General features: G+C 47.6%; 2 protein-coding genes across 3 annotated transcripts in view; one reads left to right on the forward strand and one right to left on the reverse strand.

The window, feature by feature from the left end:
* Positions 1-1,009: 1,009 nt before the first annotated feature.
* On the reverse strand, positions 1,010-15,534 carry GCK (glucokinase). 2 transcript variants are annotated; one of them, XM_079150757.1, is made up of 10 exons: positions 15,343-15,534; positions 9,468-9,630; positions 8,772-8,926; positions 7,536-7,655; positions 6,433-6,528; positions 6,226-6,325; positions 4,046-4,229; positions 3,085-3,240; positions 2,346-2,579; positions 1,011-2,106 (listed from the first exon to the last, which is right to left on the reverse strand). In XM_079150757.1, the coding sequence occupies exons 1-10, from the start codon at positions 15,382-15,384 to the stop codon at positions 1,962-1,964; spliced, it is 1,395 nt and encodes a 464-aa protein (XP_079006883.1). In that variant the 5' UTR covers positions 15,385-15,534; the 3' UTR covers positions 1,011-1,961. The 2 variants fall into 2 exon arrangements, with proteins under 2 accessions (XP_079006884.1, XP_079006883.1); XM_079150758.1 differs by lacking the exons at positions 6,226-6,325; positions 6,433-6,528; positions 7,536-7,655; ... (1 more) ...; positions 9,468-9,630; positions 15,343-15,534 and having other exon boundaries at positions 1,010-2,106; positions 4,056-4,192.
* Positions 15,535-16,645: 1,111 nt separating this feature from the next.
* Positions 16,646-22,392, forward strand: part of YKT6 (YKT6 v-SNARE homolog) — a 55,943-nt gene continuing 50,196 nt past the window's right edge. Inside the window, exon 1 of the mRNA XM_079150771.1 lies at positions 16,646-16,772. The gene's annotated coding sequence lies outside the window, so the exon portion shown is untranslated. The remainder of the gene's footprint in view (positions 16,773-22,392) is intronic.

Below are 22,392 nucleotides of genomic sequence, written 5' to 3' on the forward strand. Positions count from 1 at the left end.
TGGGGCATCTCAGAGGAGATAGGGAAACTGAATTGCCTGAGAACAGCAGGAGTGGATTTCCTGGCTGGGCCTGCTGGCAACCCTCTCCCCAACCCAGCTATGCAAGGCATATATCAGTGGTGGGCTGGGAGAGGGCAGGTGCTCTCATCCATTAGACCCAATGCCCACTATTGTTTAAATATTTTGTGAACACCTCTTTTACTGTCTGGAAGTGAAATTCATTTCATTTTTTTCAATTTAGATATGTAACCTAAAAAAATCAATATAATACCTCAAACTGTAATATGAAGAAGTTGAAGGCATTTATATTAAAATATGTTCTAATGTGTGTATGCTCAAACAATCACATTAGTCCTGATGATGTAGCAATCAGGTGTGGTGTCAACTTACAATAAAGAATTAAACTCAAATGAATGAAGAGGTTCAGAGCAGTCCCACATTAGAAGTACCAGAAAAATTAGAAGATTTCAAGGAGGATATGACTTTCTAAAATTACAACTTTGGGTCATGTTCTAAATGAAACAAAGACAGTTGTTCCTGATTTGCTGGGCAGTTTCTTTTGTTGAGAAATGAATGTGCATTAGAATCACACAAATGTGTCTATATGTAATTGTTCATGCTACATAAAGATGGCATTAGGTCCTACACTTCGTATTTCACCTACTGGAGTCTCTAGAGGGACCTTAGAATTATGTGAGCTCTTGTATCTCTGGCCCCCACTCACTGTCGCTACCTATTTGGCTCCAAGGGGACAGGACCTGAGAACCACCTGCAGCAGGGCCAGCTCATCCCTGTACCAGAACAATGCCTGGCCTGGTATTCCTTCCGTCCCACACATGTCCTGTGTCAGGCAGTGTTCCGTACTTCTGATCCCCCTCATCATCCCATTCCCACAGATTAGCCTGTCATTCTTCACACTCCCCTAGGCATAGTAGGCAGGAGGACAACAAATTCCACAACCACATGACAATGTCTCTTCATATATTGTCCCTGTGGATTTTATGCACAGAGGTAAAATAGAGGCCATATTTAAACCTTTTCAAAGTTTTTAATTAAAAATTCCACACAGTCCCAGGTTGGGCATGGAGAGGGTGATGTGACACATGGGAGACCTGATGATGATGAGAGAGAGGGCTGAGGAATGCTGCTGGGTTTTTTTCCTGGACCAGTGCCCTGAGAGCTGAAGACACCATCCTGCCTCTGGGAGTAGGCTGGAGGACTCCTGATGATGCTGCCTCCCTTTCATGGGACTCCTGGGGCAGGGGCTTGGGGGTTCTGTCTCTGTCAGCTCCTATAAGGGCCTATCCCAGAACCACAAGCCATTCAGAGGGGTGTGTGTGTGTGTGTGTGTGTGTGTGTGTGTGTGTGTGTGAAGAAAAAGGCCTCTTGGGGTCACCTGCAGACTGAGAAGTCCCCTCCCCACAGCTGGGCATTCTTGTATGGCTCTTCAACCTCTTGAGTCACACGTAACAAAACAGTGAGGTCTGGATGATCAGCAACTCCCTCTCTTCTGTGGGCCCAGGTCTGGTCTGGCCAAGCTGCTGCAGCTGCCCCCACACCCATATGCAGGGTGAGTTTCCAGGGAAGCCAGGCCACAGCAGGTTCCCAAGGGTACTCCCTTCCCAAAGCCCAGGCCAGGCTGGCAGCTCTGAGAAGCAGGCAGTGTGTAAATGCAACAAAGTCCTGAGTGAGCAACCACTTCTGAGTAGCTGATTTCAGAAGTTAGGGCCAGGGGCTTTGGAGTCTCTGTTTCTGCTCCTCTCAGCCCCTTACCCCAGGGCTCTGGGGTTGTCCCACCGACTTCTGGAGAAGAGGCCAAGGGGCCTTATAGGCTCCAGTGGCCTCTCCCCATCTTCCAGAGTTAGCAGCAGGATAGGCAGCCTCCCGCCCTGGTGAGCTAGGAGCAACTACAGGGTGCGCAGTCACCATGGAGTCCAGGTTTGGCCCTTGCAGCCTGGATCTCACTGGCCCATCATGCAGGCTTTCTTACAGGCCACTGCCGAAACCAAGGCCGCCCCTCGGCCGCTACCCTCTTCACTCTGGATGAAAGTGATCTCACAGCTGGGCGTCAACCTTCTTACACTGGCGTGGAACCGCTCCTTGAAGCTGAACCAGAGGAAAACAGGGCTACCTTCCAAGCTCTTCCTGCCCTCCAGGTCTCACCTCTGCCAACCCCCACCTCTCCTGGGCACCCGGAATCCAGCTGACCCTCCACCCCATCCTGGACCAGGCGGACAACCAGAAGAGGTTCATGAATTCCCGGGGACTACGCTGTCTGGGCCTCCCTTTTGTAGGGAAAGGGAGGCGGGGGCGGGGAGGGTCACCTAGGGCTCAGGGGGAGTCACCTGGGGTGTAACTTGTACACAGAGCCATCCACACCCACGGTGATTCTCATCACGTCCTCGCTGCGGCTCTCGCGCATGCGGTTGATAACGCCCGCCAGCCCTGCTGAACACATGTGCGCTGCTCGCGTGGACACACTCTCGCAGGCGCGGCGCACGATGTCGCAGTCTGTGGCCGACGGCCGCAGCCCCAGTGTGCTCAGGATGTTGTGGATCTGCTTGCGGTCACCCGAGTCGCTGCGGGGCAGGAGGTGGAAGGGCTGTTGCCGAGGTCTGGCTAGCCGAGCGGGGGGACCCTCTCTGGAGAAGGAATGATCCTACCCACCTCGCACAGTCAAAGCGTTTGGGGACTTGTGCTCTGGAAGGGAGTGGGCCAATTTTGCCAGAGACCAGCAGTCGGTTATTACTGCTTCCTCTAAGCTCTGAGTCTCTGCTCTAATGCGGTGCGAAAACATTGCTGCCCCTCGTAGCTGTAGTGTGGATGAAGTGTGAAGGTGTCTATGGGCGAGTGGGGAACCACTTGGGGGCGCGATGGGGGGAAGTGTGCGCTGGGTTTGCTACCTGGCTACTGCTCGACTTGGGGCCAGAGACTGCTCAGGATTCTGTTCCCAGTCCCTCCTCATCCTGGTGTATTAGGCCAGAGATTGTGACTCGCCTAGGACCCTGCCTACAAGGGCTTCTGTGTCCCTGCTCTTGTTCTTTTGCCCGTTGCATCTGGTCCAGGCCCCCCTTCTCCACGCACCTCTCCACCTGCGATACGAAGCGTGTCTCAAAAGCGCCGCGCGTGCGTAGTTGCTCCGAGGCCTCCCCGTGGAACAGCAGGTTCTCGTCTACCAGCTTGAGAAGCACAAGCCGCACCAACTCACCCATGTACTTCCCACCAATGAGTTTTTCATACCTGGATATGAGGGCTGGGTTACACCAGCTGATCAGCAGGGGAGGTCCCCACTACTCCCCGCTTATGGTGGCCACATGGAGCACCTTGATTCCACCCCGCTCCCAATTGCCCAAAATCCTGGGTTTCATGCTTCTCACTCGTTTATAAACAGGGGTTTTAGAAACTTTGGGTACTAGGAACTTTCATGTTTCCAGCACGTCTGGCCTGGCTGTTGGCTCTGTGTGGGAAAGGGATTGAAGCCCCTATCCAGTCCCTCTGAAATTTTCCTTGTGGCTTCCACATTTTCATCTTGAAATTTATTTAATACTACTTACCTAATAGAGACCTGTGATGAAGATGAAGCTCATAAAGGAAATAGCATGGGCTGGCAGCTAGTAGGTGGCTAACAAGCGATAGCCATGATTAATGACAAGATCTGTGTGGTTGGTTTCCAAGATGTGTTCTGCCAATTTACAGCATTCCACAAAACACTAATATTCATTTTGGGAATGGAGACAAATATGTGCTTTGAGGAACTCTGGGTTAAACCTGGTAAACACTGCTGAGGGTCAGAGCCTTCTCTGTGACCAAGGTCACCTGTCAGAAGGGGGAAGTTTGGCCTTATCTAACCACTATCTCTCCGTGTTCAGGGTTCACAGGGGCAAGGCATGACTGAGCTGGGGGAAGAAGGAGCCAGCTTACAGGGGAATGATCAAGTTGCTTTCCCCTATTTAAAAACAAGCTATTATCTGTGGTGGTGGGGCTCCCATGTGCTGCTGCATGCCCACTGAGAGCAGCCCAGAGATGGGCTGCGAGGTGTCCTTACAGCTGCTGACCGGGGTTCGCAGAGCTCTCATCCACCATGCGGTCATACTCCAGCAGAAACTCGTCCAGTTCACCTGAGTCCCCGAAGGCACCCCACTCGGTGTTGACACACATGCGACCCTCATCCCCTTCTACCAGCTCCACGTTCTGCATCTCCTCCATGTAGCAGGCATTGCAGCCTGTACCTGCAAGGGATGGGGACACATTAGGCTACACAAGCTGAGGGGAGGGAGCTGGAAGACCTGGGCTGACTGCATGACCCAGGGTGGATGGGTCAGTCACTGGGCTGTCTTCTTCTCTAAAAGGCGACAGTAACACCTTCCCCACCCATTACCTGACTGGTTGGGAGGATGGAGGACAACTGTGTGCCAACATACTTTGCCAACTAGAGATGGCTGTAGGATTGTGTGGCTTTATCTTGTCAAAGTGCCTTGTTTTCTGGCACCCTGAACCCTGTTTGGGGGCACCCCAAAGTGAGTAAAGCATAGTGTGGGCCCTTGGAACAGCCCAGAGATTACCATAGGCAGGAATGACTGCAGAGTTTGTCATTTGCCATGCCCTGAGCAAAATGAAAATACGTGGTCCTTCATTCACAAGTTATTAAGAGTTTTGATAGTGATGGTAGAGCATCACATTGAGCTGACTATGTGGGCTACACAACCCTGAAGCCAGCAGGGACAAATGCAGTGCTGGTCATCAGGGCTGCCTATAGGAATTAAGGCCCAGTGATGCCTGGCCTTCCAGTTTTTTTGGTGAGAAAACAGAAATACAGACTTTGACATTAATTCTCCCAATTTTAGACCTTGGAAATTATTATAAACACGATTTTAAACACTAAGCAGTCACCAAGAGTGTGTGGGGGCAGATGTGAGTCAAGGGCCAACAAGTGGTTGTCCTGGGAGGGTGTGCTTGGCCAAACAGTTACAGCTTGTTCTGGTAAGAATTCAGGTTGAGGTATCTTTCCCCGGGGGAAGGGTTGGTAGGGAGGGAGCAGGGCAAAGCCAACGCCAACCAGAGCTCATGTTTAGACATTAAGTTTAAAAACAACTTTCTCTCTGAAAGGCAAGAACAAAAGTAAAAGAAGAACCAGGAATGGTGATACACAGCTGTAACTCCAGCTACTTGGGAGACTGAGGCAATAGGAATGAAAATTTGAGGGAGCCTGGGCAACTTAGCAAGACCCTGACTCAAGATAATAACAAAAAGGGCTGAAAATGTAGCTCAGTGATAGAATGCTTGCCTAGCATATGTGGCACCCAGGGTTCAATCTCCTGGTACTGGGGGTGAAAAATAAGGCAGGAAACAAAAAGAGGGACAAAGTGAGGTCATCCTGGAGCTTAAAAGATATGTATGCAAATGTTTATGAGGTTTATATGTATACATATGTATAAAACATATTTTTGGGGAAATATAATTATAGATGGGAATCTATCAACACAAACATATGACCTTTCAGAGCTGGTTCTGAAGGGCCCATAGGAGCAAATAACTTTTTTTTTTTCAAGGCTAAGGACCAAACTCCAGGCCTTGTGGATGCTAGGCAAGTGCTCTGCCACTGAGCTAAATCCCCAACCCCACAAATAACTTACAACATGGACTTTCTGGTAACCAGAAAAACACCCCTATGTCTGTGTACACAGCAGGTATCTGATCTGATTGGATCGTTACTCAGGAAATGCTGGGTCCTTATGAGGACCCAGACTTCTTGGAAAGGCTGGAGATTATTGTAGAGGAATTGGATAAGAGGAAAGGGTTGCAGCTCCCTTTCCAGCCACCTGCTTCACTCAGGGTTGGGGCGGGGTGGGATCTAGGGGCAGAGTTAGGGAGTCAGTGGCACAGCTTGGCCAGGACAGACCCACAGGAAGACCTTGCAGGAAGGGATGTCACCACTTTTGCTTATCCTTTTCCACTTGAACAAATATGTCCATTGTGGTCAATTTACCAGATAAAGTGTTTTAATTACATTTGATGGGCCAGGCAGGTGTGCAGCTGGCAGATCATCTGATGCCATGATGCTATGAAATGCTTTCTACCAGAATGTAGAGCCAACACCACATGCTCCAAGACCACTTGGCTCCAGCACTAGCCACTGCACTGATATCAGTTATTCATGCTTTGGTCCTCACCATGCAGAACCTGTGCACAGTTTGGAAGGGGCAGGAGAGTGCAAGGAGTCCTTACCCACAATCATGCCGACCTCACACTGGCGGTCTTCATAGTAGCAGGAGATCATTGTGGCCACAGTGTCATTCACCATTGCCACCACATCCATCTCAAAGTCCTGCCAAGAAGCATAGAGACTGCGGTGTTGGGGCCGGGGAAAGGGTCCTCTGGTGCAGTGACGGGGGCCCAGGGCAGCCCCCTCCTGGCAGGTGAAGGTGTCCTCACCCCTCTCCTCTTGATGGCATCTCGCAGAAGCCCTACAATGTTGTTCCCTTCTGCTCCGGAGGCCTTGAAGCCCTTGGTCCAGTTGAGAAGGATGCCCTGTGGGGAGAGGAAGGTCTTATGGCTACTGGTGCTCAACAGAGAGCTCTGGCCTTAAACTAGTTCCTTTCCAGGCCACAGGGACGTGTATCCCACTTTACCATTGAGGAAACAAGTTTTGAGCATCCACATAGTTTTGAAAGATGTTGGAAACAATTTTCCATAAATATCTCAACATTTCTGCAGGTCTGGTTCCCAGGCAATTTAAGAATGTGATGTGTATTTTTTTGTGTGGTGTGTCAGGAATCAAACCCAGGACCTTGAGCATGCGAGACAAGCACTCTACCACTGAGCTACACCCCCATCCCAAGATTATTTGTACAGTATACCCTAGAGTAAAGATAAGTCCTGAGGTGAGCAACTATATAAGATCAGGGTTCCTGTCCTGTAACAGAAGTACCACCCAGCCCTCTCTGTCTCTGAGGGAGTTGGGGACTTGGAAAACCATGTGAGATGTTGCTCCAGCTGTTGCTTTTGCCTTGAACTATGAACTGGCTTTGTTTCAGATCCAGAGGCCTCATGTTTTATGTATGTGTATATGTGTATATATAATTTGTGTGTTTGTGTGTGTGTGTGTGTGTGTGTGTGTGTGTGTGTGTCAATGTAACTGGCAGGCAAGCTTTCGAGTTGCAGGTGGGGTAAAAAATCTCAGATCCTTCACACTTCTGACTCAGCCAGAGGTGATGAGGTGGTATCATAGTGGTTTGTGGCGAGCCGCTTAACCTCAATTTCTTCTCCTCATTTGTAGTGGGGGATTGTAGCATGTGCCTCTCAGGGCTTAGGCAGGCTTTGTCACATAGTAAGAATCAGTTGAGATTATGCTTATTTTCCACAGTTTCACTAACAGTAAATGATGGGACCACAATTTGAATCTACATTTTCTCACTTCTGAGTTAGGACTCTTTCCCAGAATAGGGTGGGGTGCTGCATTTGAAGGCAGCAGGGGCAGAGTTCCTTGGGGGTGCATGCCCATCCATTTCATTCTCTCTCCCCTCCACCTGGCCCACCTTGTCAATGTCTTCGTGCCTCACAGGGAAGGAGAAAGTGAAGCCCAGGGGTAGTTTCTTGTGCTTCATTTGATGCTTGTCCAGGAAGTCGGAGATGCACTCAGAGATATAATCAAAGAGCTGGAAGATGCACCAAAATGGTCATTGGACTACCATCCTGGGCCAGCTGGCAGCTGTTCCCCAGGACTTTGTGCCAAGGTATTCCTCAGGAGATGCTAAACAGTCCCCAGAGCCTTCCAATGAATGCCTGTCCACAGTTCACCTCTTGCTGTTTGTCGTAACTCAGGCCCTGCACTTCCCTGGATGCAGAGCTTTGTTTATGGCAGCTCCTGGGGCTTGTCCCCAGTTTAGCTGTGTGTCAGCTGCCTCCCCAGCACCAAGGCTTGGCTAACTGTCCTGTGAGGCTCTAGGTGTAGGCACATCTCTAGCACTATCATTTCTGTCTCCTTTGCTACTTCCAGGTGTCCTTTTTGCCCTGCACCTGCAGAAAGTTGTTCCCCTCAACCCCTCTCAAAAGACTTGTCTATAGAACAGGGCATTTCCAGTGCTTTGCAGATGGACCAAGCTCCCTGCTGAGCACCAGAGTCCAGGGAGGTGCCCATACCATCCCTGCTGCCCGGTTCCATGGAGAGAGAGAAAATTGCAGGTGAATGAGGGCCAGGCAGTTGTGCACAGCCTTAGAACCTTAGAACCCCAACCCTCTGGGAAATGGTCTTGCTCCTGGTCATGTCTAGGGGCTCTGGCTTTGCCCCTCCCCTCAGGGTTCATTTACTTCTATGCCCACCCCCACTCCCGTCCAGTCCTTCCCATGGTGGAGGGCCTTGCTGCCTGGGTAGGCATCGTGGATGTTGTTACCCCATTTGACATGCAACCGGTGGAAGGCAATGGGAAGCCCCCGGGGAGGGTAGGCTGTACAGCTGCAGGAGGTCAGACAGTCCTCAACCTTTCACTTTTCCTCTGGGACAGGGTCATACCAGCTAAGAATTTTTCCCCTGACCTCTCTTTGGCCAGTTCTTGTCTTCTGGCCTGATAGTGACCATGAGACTTGAATACATTGGCCATGCCTAGTGGCTGTCCACTGAGGCCTCTGAGCTGCCTTGTTGTGCCTCTGAGGCTGACTGAACCTCTTGCCCACAGTTTCCTCTGTCCCTGGTGGATGGCTCTTTTGTCCAGGACTGGTGAAGCCCTGAGGTTTTGAGCCACCTTGATCCCACCGCTTATCCCCAAACTGCTCACCATCTCTGCAGTGCCTGTCATGGCGTCCTCGGGGATGGAGTACATCTGATGTTTGGTCTTCACACTCCACTGCCCTGCCTCACCCTCCCCCACCTTCACCAGCATCACCCTGAAGTTGGTGCCGCCCAGGTCCAGGGAGAGGAAGTCTCCAACTTCTGCAGGCACAGGGAGACACGCTCAGCCTTGTGGCACCACCCAGCCGACCTGGGTTGGGTGGGACCTGGGCGAATGTCCCCAGAGCCAGAAAGCAGAGGAAGGCAGGAACAGGGGACCCAGGGGAGTTGGACATGAAGCTGCTGCCCAGTTATTGGGGATGTGCCAGAGCAAACTATGGGAGAGGTCAAAGGTAAACTGGGGAAATGTTAGGGGAAACTACTCTCAGATGGAGCCGCCTGGAACCCAGGGAACTACTGAGGATCTAGGGTAATGACCCAGTCTCAGGATTGGGTTGGTATCCCCCAAATGACCCTGGAGAGAATTCATTCATTGTGGTTTTTATTTTTTTAAAGCCAGTTTTGCTAAGGCTAGGGCTGGACCTTTGGAGTAAATAGTTAAGTTTAATAGTTAAATAGTTAAGAACTGACCCAGTGAGCTGGAGACATCATCACTTGCCCAGAGAATCCTGTCTGGGGACAGCTAAGCCTCTGGAAGGCCTAGCCCACAACTGGCTCAGGTGTGGGGCCATCCCTGTGGTACCTGAGCCTTCTGGGGTGGAACGCACGTAGGTGGGCAGCATCTTCACACTGGCCTCTTCGTGGGTTTCCAGCCTCAGGCCCCGGTCCATCTCCTTCTGCATCCGTCTCATCACCTTCTTCAGGTCTTCCTCCTGCAGTTGGAACTCTGCCAGGATCTGCTCCACCTGCACAGGGAGGGAATGGGAGCAGTCAGGTGGAGCTGTCCCTAGAGATCTCCACACACCAAGGATCTCCTTTTATCCTCTGACCCGGGTCTAGGATGATCCAATGTTATAGTTTGGATCTGAAATGTTCCCTAACAGCTCATGTGTTGAAGGTTTTGTTCCCAGTTGTTGGCATTATGGGGTGGGGTGAGTGAGATAAAACTTCAGAAGATGGGGCCTAGTTGGAGAAAGTAGGTTACTGAGGGTAGGTTCTGGAAGGATAAATTTTGTCTCTGGACCCTTCCCTCCCTCCTCTCTTTCTGTTTCCTGGTTACCATGAGGTAAGCAGTCTTTTCTGCCAAATGCTCCTGCCACCATGATGTTCTGCCTTGCCTCAGCCCAAAGCAATGGAGCCACTGACCAGAACTAAAACCTCTGAAACCATGATCCAAAATAAAATGTTCCTCCTTTTAACTTGTTTTTCTCAGGTATTTTATTATCACAACGAAGGCTAACATACCCATCATTTCAAACCACCACAGTTAAATTCAAAGTATTTCAAGACCAGCCCCTCAATAACTAGCCTGCACTAGCCAGTAGGGGGCAGGGTGTCTTTTGTCCCTGAGGATTTCCTTGTGGCAGAATGTCTTGTAGTACCTCATTTTTCTTTCCAGATTGGTGAAGGGAGGGAAGAAGAAGGGTGCTAGCCGCAGAATTGGTGAGATGGGGTGCAGCCTGACTAGGGGAAAGGCAGTTGGTATGATTGTGTAAAGACCAGGTTATTCTACTTCTAAGGCTTTGTAAAATAAATGACCAACTGGCACCAGCATTCACAGGGATAGCCAAGGCAAAGTTAGTATGGACAGCCTGTGTGCCCCTGTCTAGCAAAACATAACCATCCATGGTATGAAGACTGTAAGTGCAGAGGGAGGAGGGTCCTTGGCCACTCACCCTCCATATGACAAAGTGAAGACAGGTTTTGAATGTAACTGTGGGTCTGCCTGTGCATCCTCAGTAAGCTGGACCCTGCAGGAAGACAGTAGTGCAACTGTCCTCTTTGCACGATACACATACTCATGGAGAAAGTCCTTTTTTTTTTTTTTTTTTTTTGCGGTGCTGGGGATTGAACCCAGGGCCTTGTGCTTGCAAGGCAAACACTCTACCAACTGAGCTATCTCCCCGGCCCAAAAAGTCCATTTTGATACACTGATTACTTCTGGGCAGTGGTAAGAAAAGTAATCATAAAGATAGTTTCATTTTGAACCAAAAAGGAAAAGGAGAGATCCTCTGATAAAAGCCATTCTTTATAAGAATTTGTATTCTTTTTGTCTTTCACATAAGCTCAGGAGTTTGGAGATGCTCTGGATTACAGCTGAGAAGCAATACAGCCATTTGCCCCTTCTTCCTCAGTTTCCAGAACCAAGATTTTTTTTTTTCCAGGTGGGCCAAGTAACACATTAAGTCCTGTTTGGGCTAAGCCAAGCATAGCAATTCTATCTCCTTTTGTTGGTGATTGGACATATGAAACAGTTCTGGCCAATGACAGGTGAAGGAAAACCTGATTTTAACAGGAGGGCAAATTTCAGTGCCCTTGTAAATTTGTAAATGCAACTGTATCTGCCCTCGAGCAACCATGAGGAGACAAGGTTGGATGGAATAAGGGAAGGAAGAAGACAGACCCACCCAACTCCACATGCTGATTATGGAATAAGTAATAACTATTTAAGCAGTCAGATTTTTTGTTTCCTGTAATTCAAAACATTCCTAATGGATACAGATCCTTAATTAAGAATCACTTTTCTTAAAGAGGCACCACAGTTAAAATTTAAACTCAGGGAAGATCAGAAAAGAATGGGATTGACAAGGGCTCTGACCCAAAACAGAATCAAATATCTACGTTGGCTGGGAGGGTGCCATTCTTCCACTCTGGGCATGAGGTGAGAGTGTAGCCCCCAGACTCCCAATCCCCAATTGGCATTTTAGGGCATGCCCCTGGAGACATTCTCAGCACTCTGGAACAATCCAGGTTGTCTTTAAAGTCCCAAAGTTACATCCTTCTCCTCTTTTTCTTTCCTACACTTGCAAATGTAGACTTTGCCAGGAACTACCAGAATAACATTTAACATTTGCCGAATTCTTCCAACATGCCAGGCCCCAAGGTGAATGCTTTCACAGCTGCCTCACCACCTTGTCACAGCAGCACCAGGACTGAGGGACCAGCAACTATTTGTTCTCTAGATGAAGAAAACTTTACTGAAGTCATTTGTATAGTCATAGGCAGGCATCGTGACACAGTGGAGCCAGTGCCTAAAACCACATGCAGGTGTTGTTCACAGAAAGTCCTGCCTAGCTTGCCAGGCGTCTCCTCTAAGACACAGTTGTTCAGAGGGTCCTATTATAAGACATCTGTGGGGTTCTTACATGATGCTGACTTTGCAAAGGACCAGCCCTTGGGCCCTTCTAAGCTCCATCCTTGCCCCTCTCTCCTAGAAGGCCATCCTGTGACTAGAAAACTGGACTCTGGTCTTTTGCCCAAGGCTCTTGATGAGAAGAGCCAATACTCAGGCTGAGGTCTTGTGGGAAGTTGAAGGCTTAGGAGTAGGCCCAGGATAGCTGGTGGAGTGTGTCTATACTGTCAGACAAAGGATCTGAGTGATCCCTGCCTTGCAGGTCTGAAGGAAGAACTTGCCCAACCCTTGAGGGTTTCAGTGAGAATGTGATAAATGATGGCAACTGTTTCGATCATCACAGGCATTGGGACTAGAGGGCCCAAAGGGTGCAGGGGAGATCCATGTCTTTATTTCTCTGTATCCAGGTGGTGGTGGGCCCTGTCACTGGTTGGATGAAGCCCTGCCTCTGTCAGATTCAAGGCCAGAAAGGATGCCCCTGAGGAAACCCAGACATCACATGAATTCAAACTGATACCACCTGTCCAGAGGACAGTTTGGAGTTTCTATTAAAATTTAATATTGATCTAGCAACTTCTCTCCTAAGAATCTGTTGTGTAGAATCCTGCAAGCACTTCACAGGAAGCACATGGGGTGTGGCCTACTGCAACAGAACAGCCTCACATGACTCCGTAAGGAATCTTACATCAACCCAGGATGCCTACTGGACCATCTACTGGCCTTTACAGAAAAGGAGGTAGACAGCATGTCTGGGCATCAGTGAGGAAGTGAGATGGAACCTATGGCAGCAGCCCATCCAATCCCATGCAATAAAGTTGCATCTGGTCTATGGGTCTGATTTTCCCTGTATAATATCAAAAGCTTAAATTTGCTGTCAATATTTAAAATCGATTAAAAATAGAGATACAGAAAAAAATGGATTTCTATCAAAGTAGGTCTGCGTTCTCATTGGAGCTGCAGGGTGATGTGTTTACGTAGTACAAGTTGCCAGGTCATAGGACATAAAGCAGGTCTGAACTCTATCTAAACTAGGTGCTCATCTTCATCTATATCACAATGACTGTGGAGCCCCTAAACATACACACACACACATACACACACTCTCTCTCTCTCTCACTCACATACTTATGAACGTTCCCCAGCCTGTGGGGATAGATTTTGTGGGCAGGTGCTGGAAGGTTCCAAGTCTGCAGTCTGCTGGGGAGTCAGCTCTTGCTGTCGGGAGCTCACTGAAAAGGTAAGCTTTATCTTTGGAGGTTTCCTTCCTCAGGGTGCACCTGCAGATCCCTATACTACTAGCACCAAGTCTGTGCAGCTCAGATAAGGGAGCTCCAACCAGGCATGTAACCTCACAACCCTCAAGACGGTGTGAAAAGGAAGGGAAGAATGAGTGTCACATCATGAGCTGAGGTCTGCTTCACAGATCCCCTGGAAAGTTCTCAGGAGCAGGGACTGTGGGTCAGGTCCACTCTGGCATTCCTGGGTTTCAACTTCATTCCTGTAATTTCCCTGACACAGGTACTTTTATTATCTTCACTTCTCATTAATAAGAGAATCAAACACACACTTCCCAAATCCACAAAGGCCAGGGTTAAGCTGGGATATGAACCCAGGCAACAATCTGAGACTTTACCTGAACCCCACTAGGCTGCCTTCAGACCTTCTCTGAGCCCAGACCCCAGCTACAAGTGTTGCTCTGATGAGTCAAGCTTATAAGACTTTCCTGAGCAGGGTAGGAAATGAAGGTGCTGCCTGGGGAGCTTGAGATACTGCCCCAGCCCCTCAGGTATATGTATCCTGGAGAGAAAAGCACAGGCAGAGCCTGGCCCTGCCACAGAAACCTTGAGGAGGCAGTCCTTGTCTGCTTATAAGTCCTCTTGCTGACCTTGCCTGAGAGGTCACAAGGCATGTAATGGGGATCCACAATCACAATCAAACACAGGGCTTTTCCCACCCGAGGGTTTACTCTATTCCCTGCAGGGTATATGGCCAATTTCTTCAGCAGATATATACCACAAACCTAGTGCTGTGTGGGGTGTGGGATGTGGAGCAGGAGCGGAAAGTTGACAAACCATAGGAAAGAATCATGCCATATTGCAGGGGACGTGGTGGGCAGTTACTATTTCCTGGGAGGCAGGCAGTGGTAGGGGAACCTGCCCTGAGGAAAGAAAGGAGTGACCCTGAGGACTGTGAAGGGAAGGGGTTTGGGAGTGAGAGGCCTGGAGGCTTTTGGATGCAGAGTGGAGGCACCTTGAGGCAGGATGGAAGTGGGGTCATCAGACTTTCCTGACAATCTGGGTACAGAGACAGTGGGTGCAGTGTGGAGAGATGGCAAGAGTCTAGAGAAAAAAATATATCTGCAGACAGTTTGAGGCATGGGGAGAGAAGAAGAGAAGCATCTAAGAGGTCCCTATGGGGTAACCTGAGCAAGAGGTTCCACTGGGATAGATAAGATGAGGGAATGAGGACTTGGTCTAGGTGCACTAACAGATCTGCCCACCCAGGGCACGTTTGTCTCGAGTACAGCTGGCTATGTGAAATCAGAGTTCAGGGAAATGTCTGGCAGGAGATTGAAAGTATGGAGAAATTCTTAAGGCCACAGGTCTGGATGAGGTCACCAGAGTATCCAGGTTGGACAGCAAAGTGGGAGGGGCAAAAGATTGGGTGGGATGCAGTGAGCAGACTTTGAGATCCCACCCAAGAATGCAGCACAAAGCAAGACACCAGAGAGCACTACATTTGACAAATGAGATTCAGGACAGTCTGAGGAGGTCTGCATCCTAGCACAGAAGGGGTGGCTCAGAGGGGACTGCAGGACCCAGAGGATCCAGTCAAAGGCCAGTGCAGCCCCTGGGCAAAAATTGTAACCTCTGGGCTTCAGAGACAATCTCAGTACCATGTGTCCAGCCACAGTAGTGAATGACCCTGGACCAGCTGCCCACATACTTCTAAGGAAGAGAATCCCAATCCACCACCCACAGAACTGCCTTGAAGAGCTGCTGAGAACCAAACAATACTGGGCAAAGTCTGAGACCAGACACCATCATCCCCAGGAGTAAATTTCCTAAGGCTCTCTAAGAGATGACAATGGTGGCCCCAGTAAGGAGGGTTTAGTGGGGAGAGAGATCATATCCAAGACCCTGAGAGGCCCACAGACCTTCTTTAAGGGGTCCAGTACCTGCTTTCCACTCTTATCCCCAATCTGAATCCCCCAAAAAACAAAACCAACCAAAACAACAACAACAACAACAACAACAAAGCCAAGGGTGCTGGACAGGGGACTGCCCTTCCAATTCAAGGTCCCTGCCGTCTGAGTGGCCCTTACCAGGGTCAAGGCTGTCTGGGCCTGGTTCCTCATGGACTCCATTGCATCTCTCCAAGGGCACGGGAAGGAGATATTTTGAGAGGCGGATATGCTCCTGCTTGCTGACACCTGGCACAAAGCTGCAGCTATGACATCCGAGATCACCTGTTGCAGGTGAGGGCTGCTTGGCCAAGTGTTGCCCAAGGCAGGCAACTGAGGGCTTCTGTACTAAAAGGCCCAGCGGGCAGCTGCTGAAATACTCTGCTCACTGTCACGGGGTTAGGGGCAGGGCCAGAAGGACAGAGGAGGCCCATGTGGGGTCAGGGTCAACAATGGCTTTAGGGACATGACTATGGGTCAGGATGGTGTGCCCTCTGAGCACTGTTCAGAATTGCTGCCAAGAGAGTGGGGAGTAGTCTATCTGCCCCACACTCCTTGGACTTATGAGGGAAGAACATCACTAGGTTGCCTTGGGGGATAGGAGGAACAGAAAGGTAGGGGTGTCGAGGGACCTGGACTGTGCCAGTGAGGGTTTGGACTTGGTTTTGGAGGCAATGTGGATTCTTATGGATTTCATCTGTAGAGAGGTCTGATGTGCACTTCATATAATCTGGGGTTCCTGAGTGGGGTTTGGGTATTAGGAAGGCCAGTAGTAGGAAGACCAAGGCTGTTGTGGGAAGGACCCAGCTCAGACCATGGTGGGGTGTGGAAGTAGCCATTGGAGGGCCCAGGGGCTGAGATGCTCAGTGCAGACACGGGGATTTCAGGGTATCATATCCTTCTGGTCCATTAGGTACAAAGCCTACCTGGTCATGGAATTGGCTGTAACCTGGTATACACATGAGCAGGAACAGGTATGGGTTCCCAGGGCTACCCCTTACATGGCCCCCATATAAAAAATATGTGTTTTAGTCAGGACCCTTCAACAGTAAATCATAGACTCCCCTCAAAATATTCAGAAAAACAACAATAAAAAAAGCAATAAAGTGGGGAGGTCATTAGGTTTTGCAACGGCAAAGTTCAGACCCAGAACTTGCTTTGGGTGCATCCATGGGGTGTAGAGATTTCCTGGAACCTCTCCTTGGGTTTATCTGAAAGTAACCCTGACATATCTTGCATTTGCCAGCACCTGTCAAGTCCTGCTAAAATTAGATGCAACAGGCAAGTGGGTCAGAGTACAGAGGGAACCCTGTAAGAATGCCAGGTACTCCTTCCAATGGTTAGTATGGTCACTCCTTAACATGATTGATCCCTTTCCCAAAATAGAGCAAAGATAGCCTCACCAGACCTCATGTGACAGGTCATTGACCACTCCACCCCTGGCTCTGAGCCTTATTTGCTGTGGGGGCAGGCTCATGTCTGAGTTTGGAGTGATGAGTCTTCTGGACTGGTCAGGCCAAGAGCAGCTGCCCAGGGGTTCTGTCCTTCTCCTAAGTCAAGCCATAGTACAGGTGAGGAGGATCCAAATTCACCAGCTCTATTCTCTGGGAGTTGGAAACAGAGGGTGTGGGCTAAGGCAGGGCCAAAGGTAAATGGGCCCTCTTTCTGGTTTGGTTGGACTAGTTGTACTTTGAGTAACAAGCACCCTTTATCAGAGCTTTTTCCTGGGAATGACTTCCTTTCCTTTACTGGCATGTGTGAGGGCAGGAAAAGGTTTAGCATGCCCATTTCCCTACACTAGACAAGCCTCCAGGAACAGATTCAAGAACCCATGCCAGTCTTCTTGTGCTGCCTCAGTGGGTGAGGGAACAGCACCAATGGACCAGCAGTGCACTGGAGTAAAGGACAGTGCAGCAAGGAGCAGTTTCTATACTTAAAGCATTGTGGATGGACAAGCCTATTCAGAAAAGAGAGGCCAGGAAGGGAAGGGCCTCAGAGATGATGGTTCAAGATTCCCAGGACATTCCTCAATATCTAAAGGGTTGTCTAAGGAAGACGAACAATCATTGTTTCTGTTTAAAACTTTCCAAAAAAAAAAAAAAAATCAGAGCTGTGCAACAGTGAGCTAAGATGTTTCCATAGATAGTGAACTCTGAATTAATGGGAAGAGAAAGGGCAGGGCAGATTAGAAGGGAGCCTGCTCTGTGTCCTAGTTGGTATGCCCATCTCTTGCTGTTCAAGGAACTGACAGAACTTTTTCACTTTTCTCAAGGAAATAATATGACAAGCTCAGTGTGTTGGGTGGCTTTCCATTGATGTGACAAAACACTTGAGATAAGCACCTTAAAGGAGGAAGGTTTATTTTGGTTCATGGTTTCAGAGGTTTTAGTTCATGGTTTCTTGGTTCTGATGCTTTGACCTATGGCAGTATGGTACATCACAGCAGGTGTATATGGCAGAGAGGCCTGTTTATCTCATGGTAGCGTGAAAGCAAAACAGAAAGGAAGGGTCCAGGGTACAAATATCCCCTTCAAGGCATGCCCCAGTGACCTAATTTCCTCCCCCTAGGCTCATCTCTTAAAGGTTCCACTCCTTCCCAATTGTGCCACAGGCTGGTGACTTAAACCTTCAATGCTTGGGCTAATGGGGAGCATATCAGATCCAAACTATAGCATTCAAAGATGGATATTCAAAATTATTCATTCTAGCATCCAAAAATGGTACATAGCCTATATCTAACTATAGAGAGCTGGTTAAATAAATTATGTAACACGTATATGCAGTCATTTAAAACATGGTAAGGTTGGTCTGTCTCTGTTGGCATGGAAATGTCTATGACATACTGTTTAAAGGGAAAGTGGTGGCCACCCTCCAGTGATTCTCATTGATATGTTTCTGAATTCTTGACCCACAGAAACCTGTAAGATAGTAAAGGTTTGTTGTTGTTTTGCAGAACTAGGAAGGAATTGAATGTAGGGCCTCATTATAGGTATTCACCACCATGCCTGGCCTAGGTCTGTTTTTGTTTGTTTGTTGTACTGGGGATTTAACCAAGGGATACTTAATCACTGAGCCACATACATCCTCTGCCCTTTTTATATTGTATTTTGAGACAGGGTCTTGCTAAGTTGCATAGAGACTCACTAAGTTGCTGAGGTTGGCTTTGAACTTGCAATCCTCCTGACTCAGCCTCTTGAGCTGACATTACAGGTGTGCACCTCCGTGCCTAGCTCTGCTATTTTAAGCCACTAAATTTTGAGGTAATTTGTCCTATAACAATAGCAACAGATGACTAATACAGGGGAAAATAGAAAACGTGATATGATTCATTTTTGTCATAGATATGTGTAGAAGATACAGATGATATAGACAATATAGTAGAAAATACAGAAAAATGGTAATAGCATTTTTCTTGATGATGGAAATGTGAGAGATTTTAATTTATGTTCCTTTTTGTAATAGGCCGTGTGTGTGTGTGTGTGTGTGTGTGTGTGTGCGTGCGCGCACAGTGCTGGGGATTAAACCCAGGGCCTCACTCATGCTAGGCAAGCTCTACCACTGAACTACAGCCTCAGCCCTATTTTCATTTTTGCTTATCTGTATTAACTCTATTTCCTGCTGCATTAATACAGTAATATTTTAAAGTCAAGTATAAAAAATTGAAAGATTGGACCTTACTTAACATTTTTCTGCAGAAGCTCTCAGGATCCAGACTTTAAAGGATAGAGATTCAGAGTCACATTGACTAAATTGCCAGACCTATGCCAATAGGAAAGAAAGTGGGGTCCAGGAAGCCAGGGAGCCCACAGTGCCAGCTTCTTCCTTGCCAGCCTGTTCCTGACTCCACCCAGCACTATCTGGGCACCAAGCACAGGCACACTGATGCAACAGGCCCAGAGGTCAGCAAATGTTGCAAGAATTTGCTTATCACAGGGTAGACTTGAGATTGGCTGGGCCTTTGGGCTAAGGGCAGTCCAGGGTCCTGGAGAGTGGGAGGTTGTAGGCAGTGAATGGTGGTTTGAAGCCAGGATGTCAGGGACAAAGAGCAAGGGGAGAGATTGACTGAGAAACAGCTTAATATGCCAAGATCAGATGCAACAGCTAATAGGTGCTTAGTGGCCTCCACAGGCAAATTACTATGTCAGTACTTTGATATGGATTACCACTGACTGTGTGCCATGGGGAGACAAGGTTCACAGGAGTTAAGAGACTTGCTAGCTATAAGAGGTTTAACCAAATTTCACCCTCAGGTCATTCAGATTCCAGGATTGTTAAGTTTAGTCCTCTTGACCAGATGGGTAGCTCTTGAAGGCCAAGTATACTCTGGGGCTAGGAAGTATCCTTCAGGGCTGCTTCCATGCTAGAGATGTTTGAAGCCTTCAGCTTCTACTGGCAGAGTGTAGGAACATGGAAGACACAGTCTCCTCTGCCTCAGCACTTGCCTCTGACAGCAAAGGGGCTAGAGGCCTGGGGCTGTTGTCGGGGGTGAAGTCTAAAGGCCAGTCCTGTGCAGAAGACAAAGGCAGAGTCTGGGTGAGGGACAGGGGGCAGTCCTGTATATTGGCTGGGAAGGAGCAGAATTGTGGAAGGATCACTCAGGATCCCATGCAGTGAAACATGACAATACCAGGTAACACAGGAAGTTGAAGTCCCCAGCTGGATTCCAAAGATGCACTCTTCATTCACTGACTCCAGGGCTTTGACAAGTCCCTTAGTGGTTCTAGGACTCAGTTTTATCCTCAGCAAAAGCGAGGGTGACAATTCACTTACTTTAAAGAGCAACTGCGATGGTTCAATGGGATAATGCAGATAAGGCTCTTGACACAAACAAGGTGTTCAATAGTTAGTAACTATTGTTGCTACCAAAGGATGTTTCAGTCCCTTGGTTAATTGGGATATGAAATCTCCCAAAGATCACATGCTAAAGGCTTGTTTGCCAGCTTGTGATACTATTAGGAGATGGTGCAACTTTTAGGAGGTGGGGCCTGTTTGGAGGAAGTAGGTCATTGGGGGTGGCCGTTTGAGGGGTTTATATTTTGTTTCCATTCCCTTCCTCTTCCGCTATCTCCTTCTCTGTTTCCTGGTCACCATTAGGTGAACAGCTTTGCTCTGCCACACACATCCTGCCAAGATTTTTTGCTTCACCACAGGCTCAGTATCAACAAAGCCAAGTGACAATGAACTAAAACTATGGAACTGTGAGTCAAAATTAATCTTTCATCTTTTAAATTTATTTTCTCAGGTATTTTATCACAGTGATGGAAAGACAATTAACACAATTAGAGTTGAGAACACAGGCTGTCCCAAGCTCATGATCTATGGCAGGTCTAATGCCAGACTCCCACCCAATATTTCAGAGGAGTCTAATAAGACAGATCACGTGGCACACTGTCTTCAGTCCTACTCTATATTAAATCAATGAAACTTTTGTCTGAAAACAGAATGACTAGGTGGTTTTGTCATGGAAAGTGACAAAAAAGAAAGTTCCAGGGATAGTCCCTCCACCTAAACAACTATTAAGTTAGAAAAATCCCTATAAGCATCAACTATTTCATAATTCTGGAACCCAACTGGACCCTAACAGCAACTATAGGAATGCCTGGTGAAGGGGAGGGGGAGGGCTACTGATGGTTTGTAAGTGAGCAACACAGGCAAACTGAATATCACTCACTGCTCCTCAGTCTTCCTGTGGCCAGGGCAACAGTGTCCATGCTCCAGCTGGCTGGAGCAAGAATATGCAGAAAGGACCTAGGCTTCTAGAAATTTGGGGTTGTGAATGTTGATCTAGTGGGTCCCTGAAGACCTAGAGTAGAACTTCCCTTTGCTTCTGCTCCTTTCAGCTGCTGTAGTTTCCCTGGTGGCATCTATAAGAATATTTAAAGAGATATATATGCTGGGTTTTATATGCAAATATAAATAAAATGTGTACACACACATTTAAGGAATTATTTTTAATGTCATAGACCAACTACACAGACAACATAATAGAAATTTGAGTGAGTACACACAACAAGCAATGCAGACTTTGCAAAAATATTTTGGAAAAAATCACTATACAATTGGACAATGGCAGCCCTCAACAAGCACCAAGGAAGAGGGAGAATCTGACTTCCAGAGTCATCATATTGTACTACTCAAAATGGCCAGTTCTTAACAAGATATCACAAGGCATACAAAGAACAGGAAAATATGTCCCAATTATAGGCAGAAAAAAATAATTAAAAAGAAACTATCTTGGGCTGGGGAGATGGCTCAGTTGGTAGAGTGCTTGTCTTGCAAGCATGAGGCCCTGGGTTCGATCCCCAGTACCAAAAAAAAAAAGAAAAAAGAAAAAAAAAAAAAAAGGAAACTATCTATGAGGAAACCCAGACACTGAACTTACTTTTCACAGACATTAAATCCAACTATCTTACAGGATTCCCAAGCAACTCAATTGAGTTATGAAGGAGGGAAAAGGTGACCAGAGTGTAAAAAGGCAAAACCCATGATTATGCAAAGCAAATGGTCAATTTATGAGTCCAAATGTCCAGTAATTACTGCTATTCATCATATCATATGCTACTCACATAGGCACCAAGAACAAGCAAGGGTCTAGAATATTGTGGTTCCCATGGCATGGTCCACTTTAAAAAAATATTCTGTTGTTAATGTGCAAGGGCCTGACTCCTCCCATGACTACTCCGCTGTACTTTGGAGGCTATGAACAAAAGTGCAGTCATTTTGTGATCTCAGTTCACAGCATCATAGATTAATAAACTTTAATATTTTGGCAAAAAAATCAACTGTCTTAAATATGTTTAATGAGATAAAGGAAACCATAGACAAAGAATTAAAGGAAACAATGACAGCAATGTATGAACAGATAGATAATGACAATAAACATATCAAAACTATTAAAAAGAAACCAAATAGAAATTCTAATGCTGAAAAATACAATAACTTAAATGAAAGCATCACTGGAAGGGTTAAATGGCAGACTTTAGCAAGTGGGAGAATCAATGAACTTGAAAATAAGGCAATTGAAGCTATTCAGTCTGTAGAACAGAAAAAGAAAGGAAAAAATAAACAAAATCTGAGGAACCTGTGGGACATCATCAAACATACTAACATAGGTATAATGAAATTTTCAAAAGGAAAAAAGAAATGGAAAGGGGATAAAAAATTTGAAGAACTTTGGATCATACAGACTGA

This window comes from Sciurus vulgaris (genome assembly GCF_902686455.1).
Source record: "Sciurus vulgaris genome assembly, chromosome: 8".
NCBI lineage: Eukaryota > Metazoa > Chordata > Mammalia > Rodentia > Sciuridae > Sciurus > Sciurus vulgaris.

Excerpts from the sequence above, each read along its gene's own strand:
- GCK (XM_079150757.1), bottom strand. The coding sequence starts at position 15,384 with ATGGAGTCCATGAGGAACCAGGCCCAGACAGCCTTGACCCTG. Across the intron at positions 6,529-7,535 it reads GGCACGAAGACATTGACAAG|GGCATCCTTCTCAACTGGAC; the intron begins GTGGGCCAGGTG and ends CTCTCCCCACAG. Across the intron at positions 2,107-2,345 it reads GTGTACAAGTTACACCCCAG|CTTCAAGGAGCGGTTCCACG; the intron begins GTGACTCCCCCT and ends CCTCTGGTTCAG.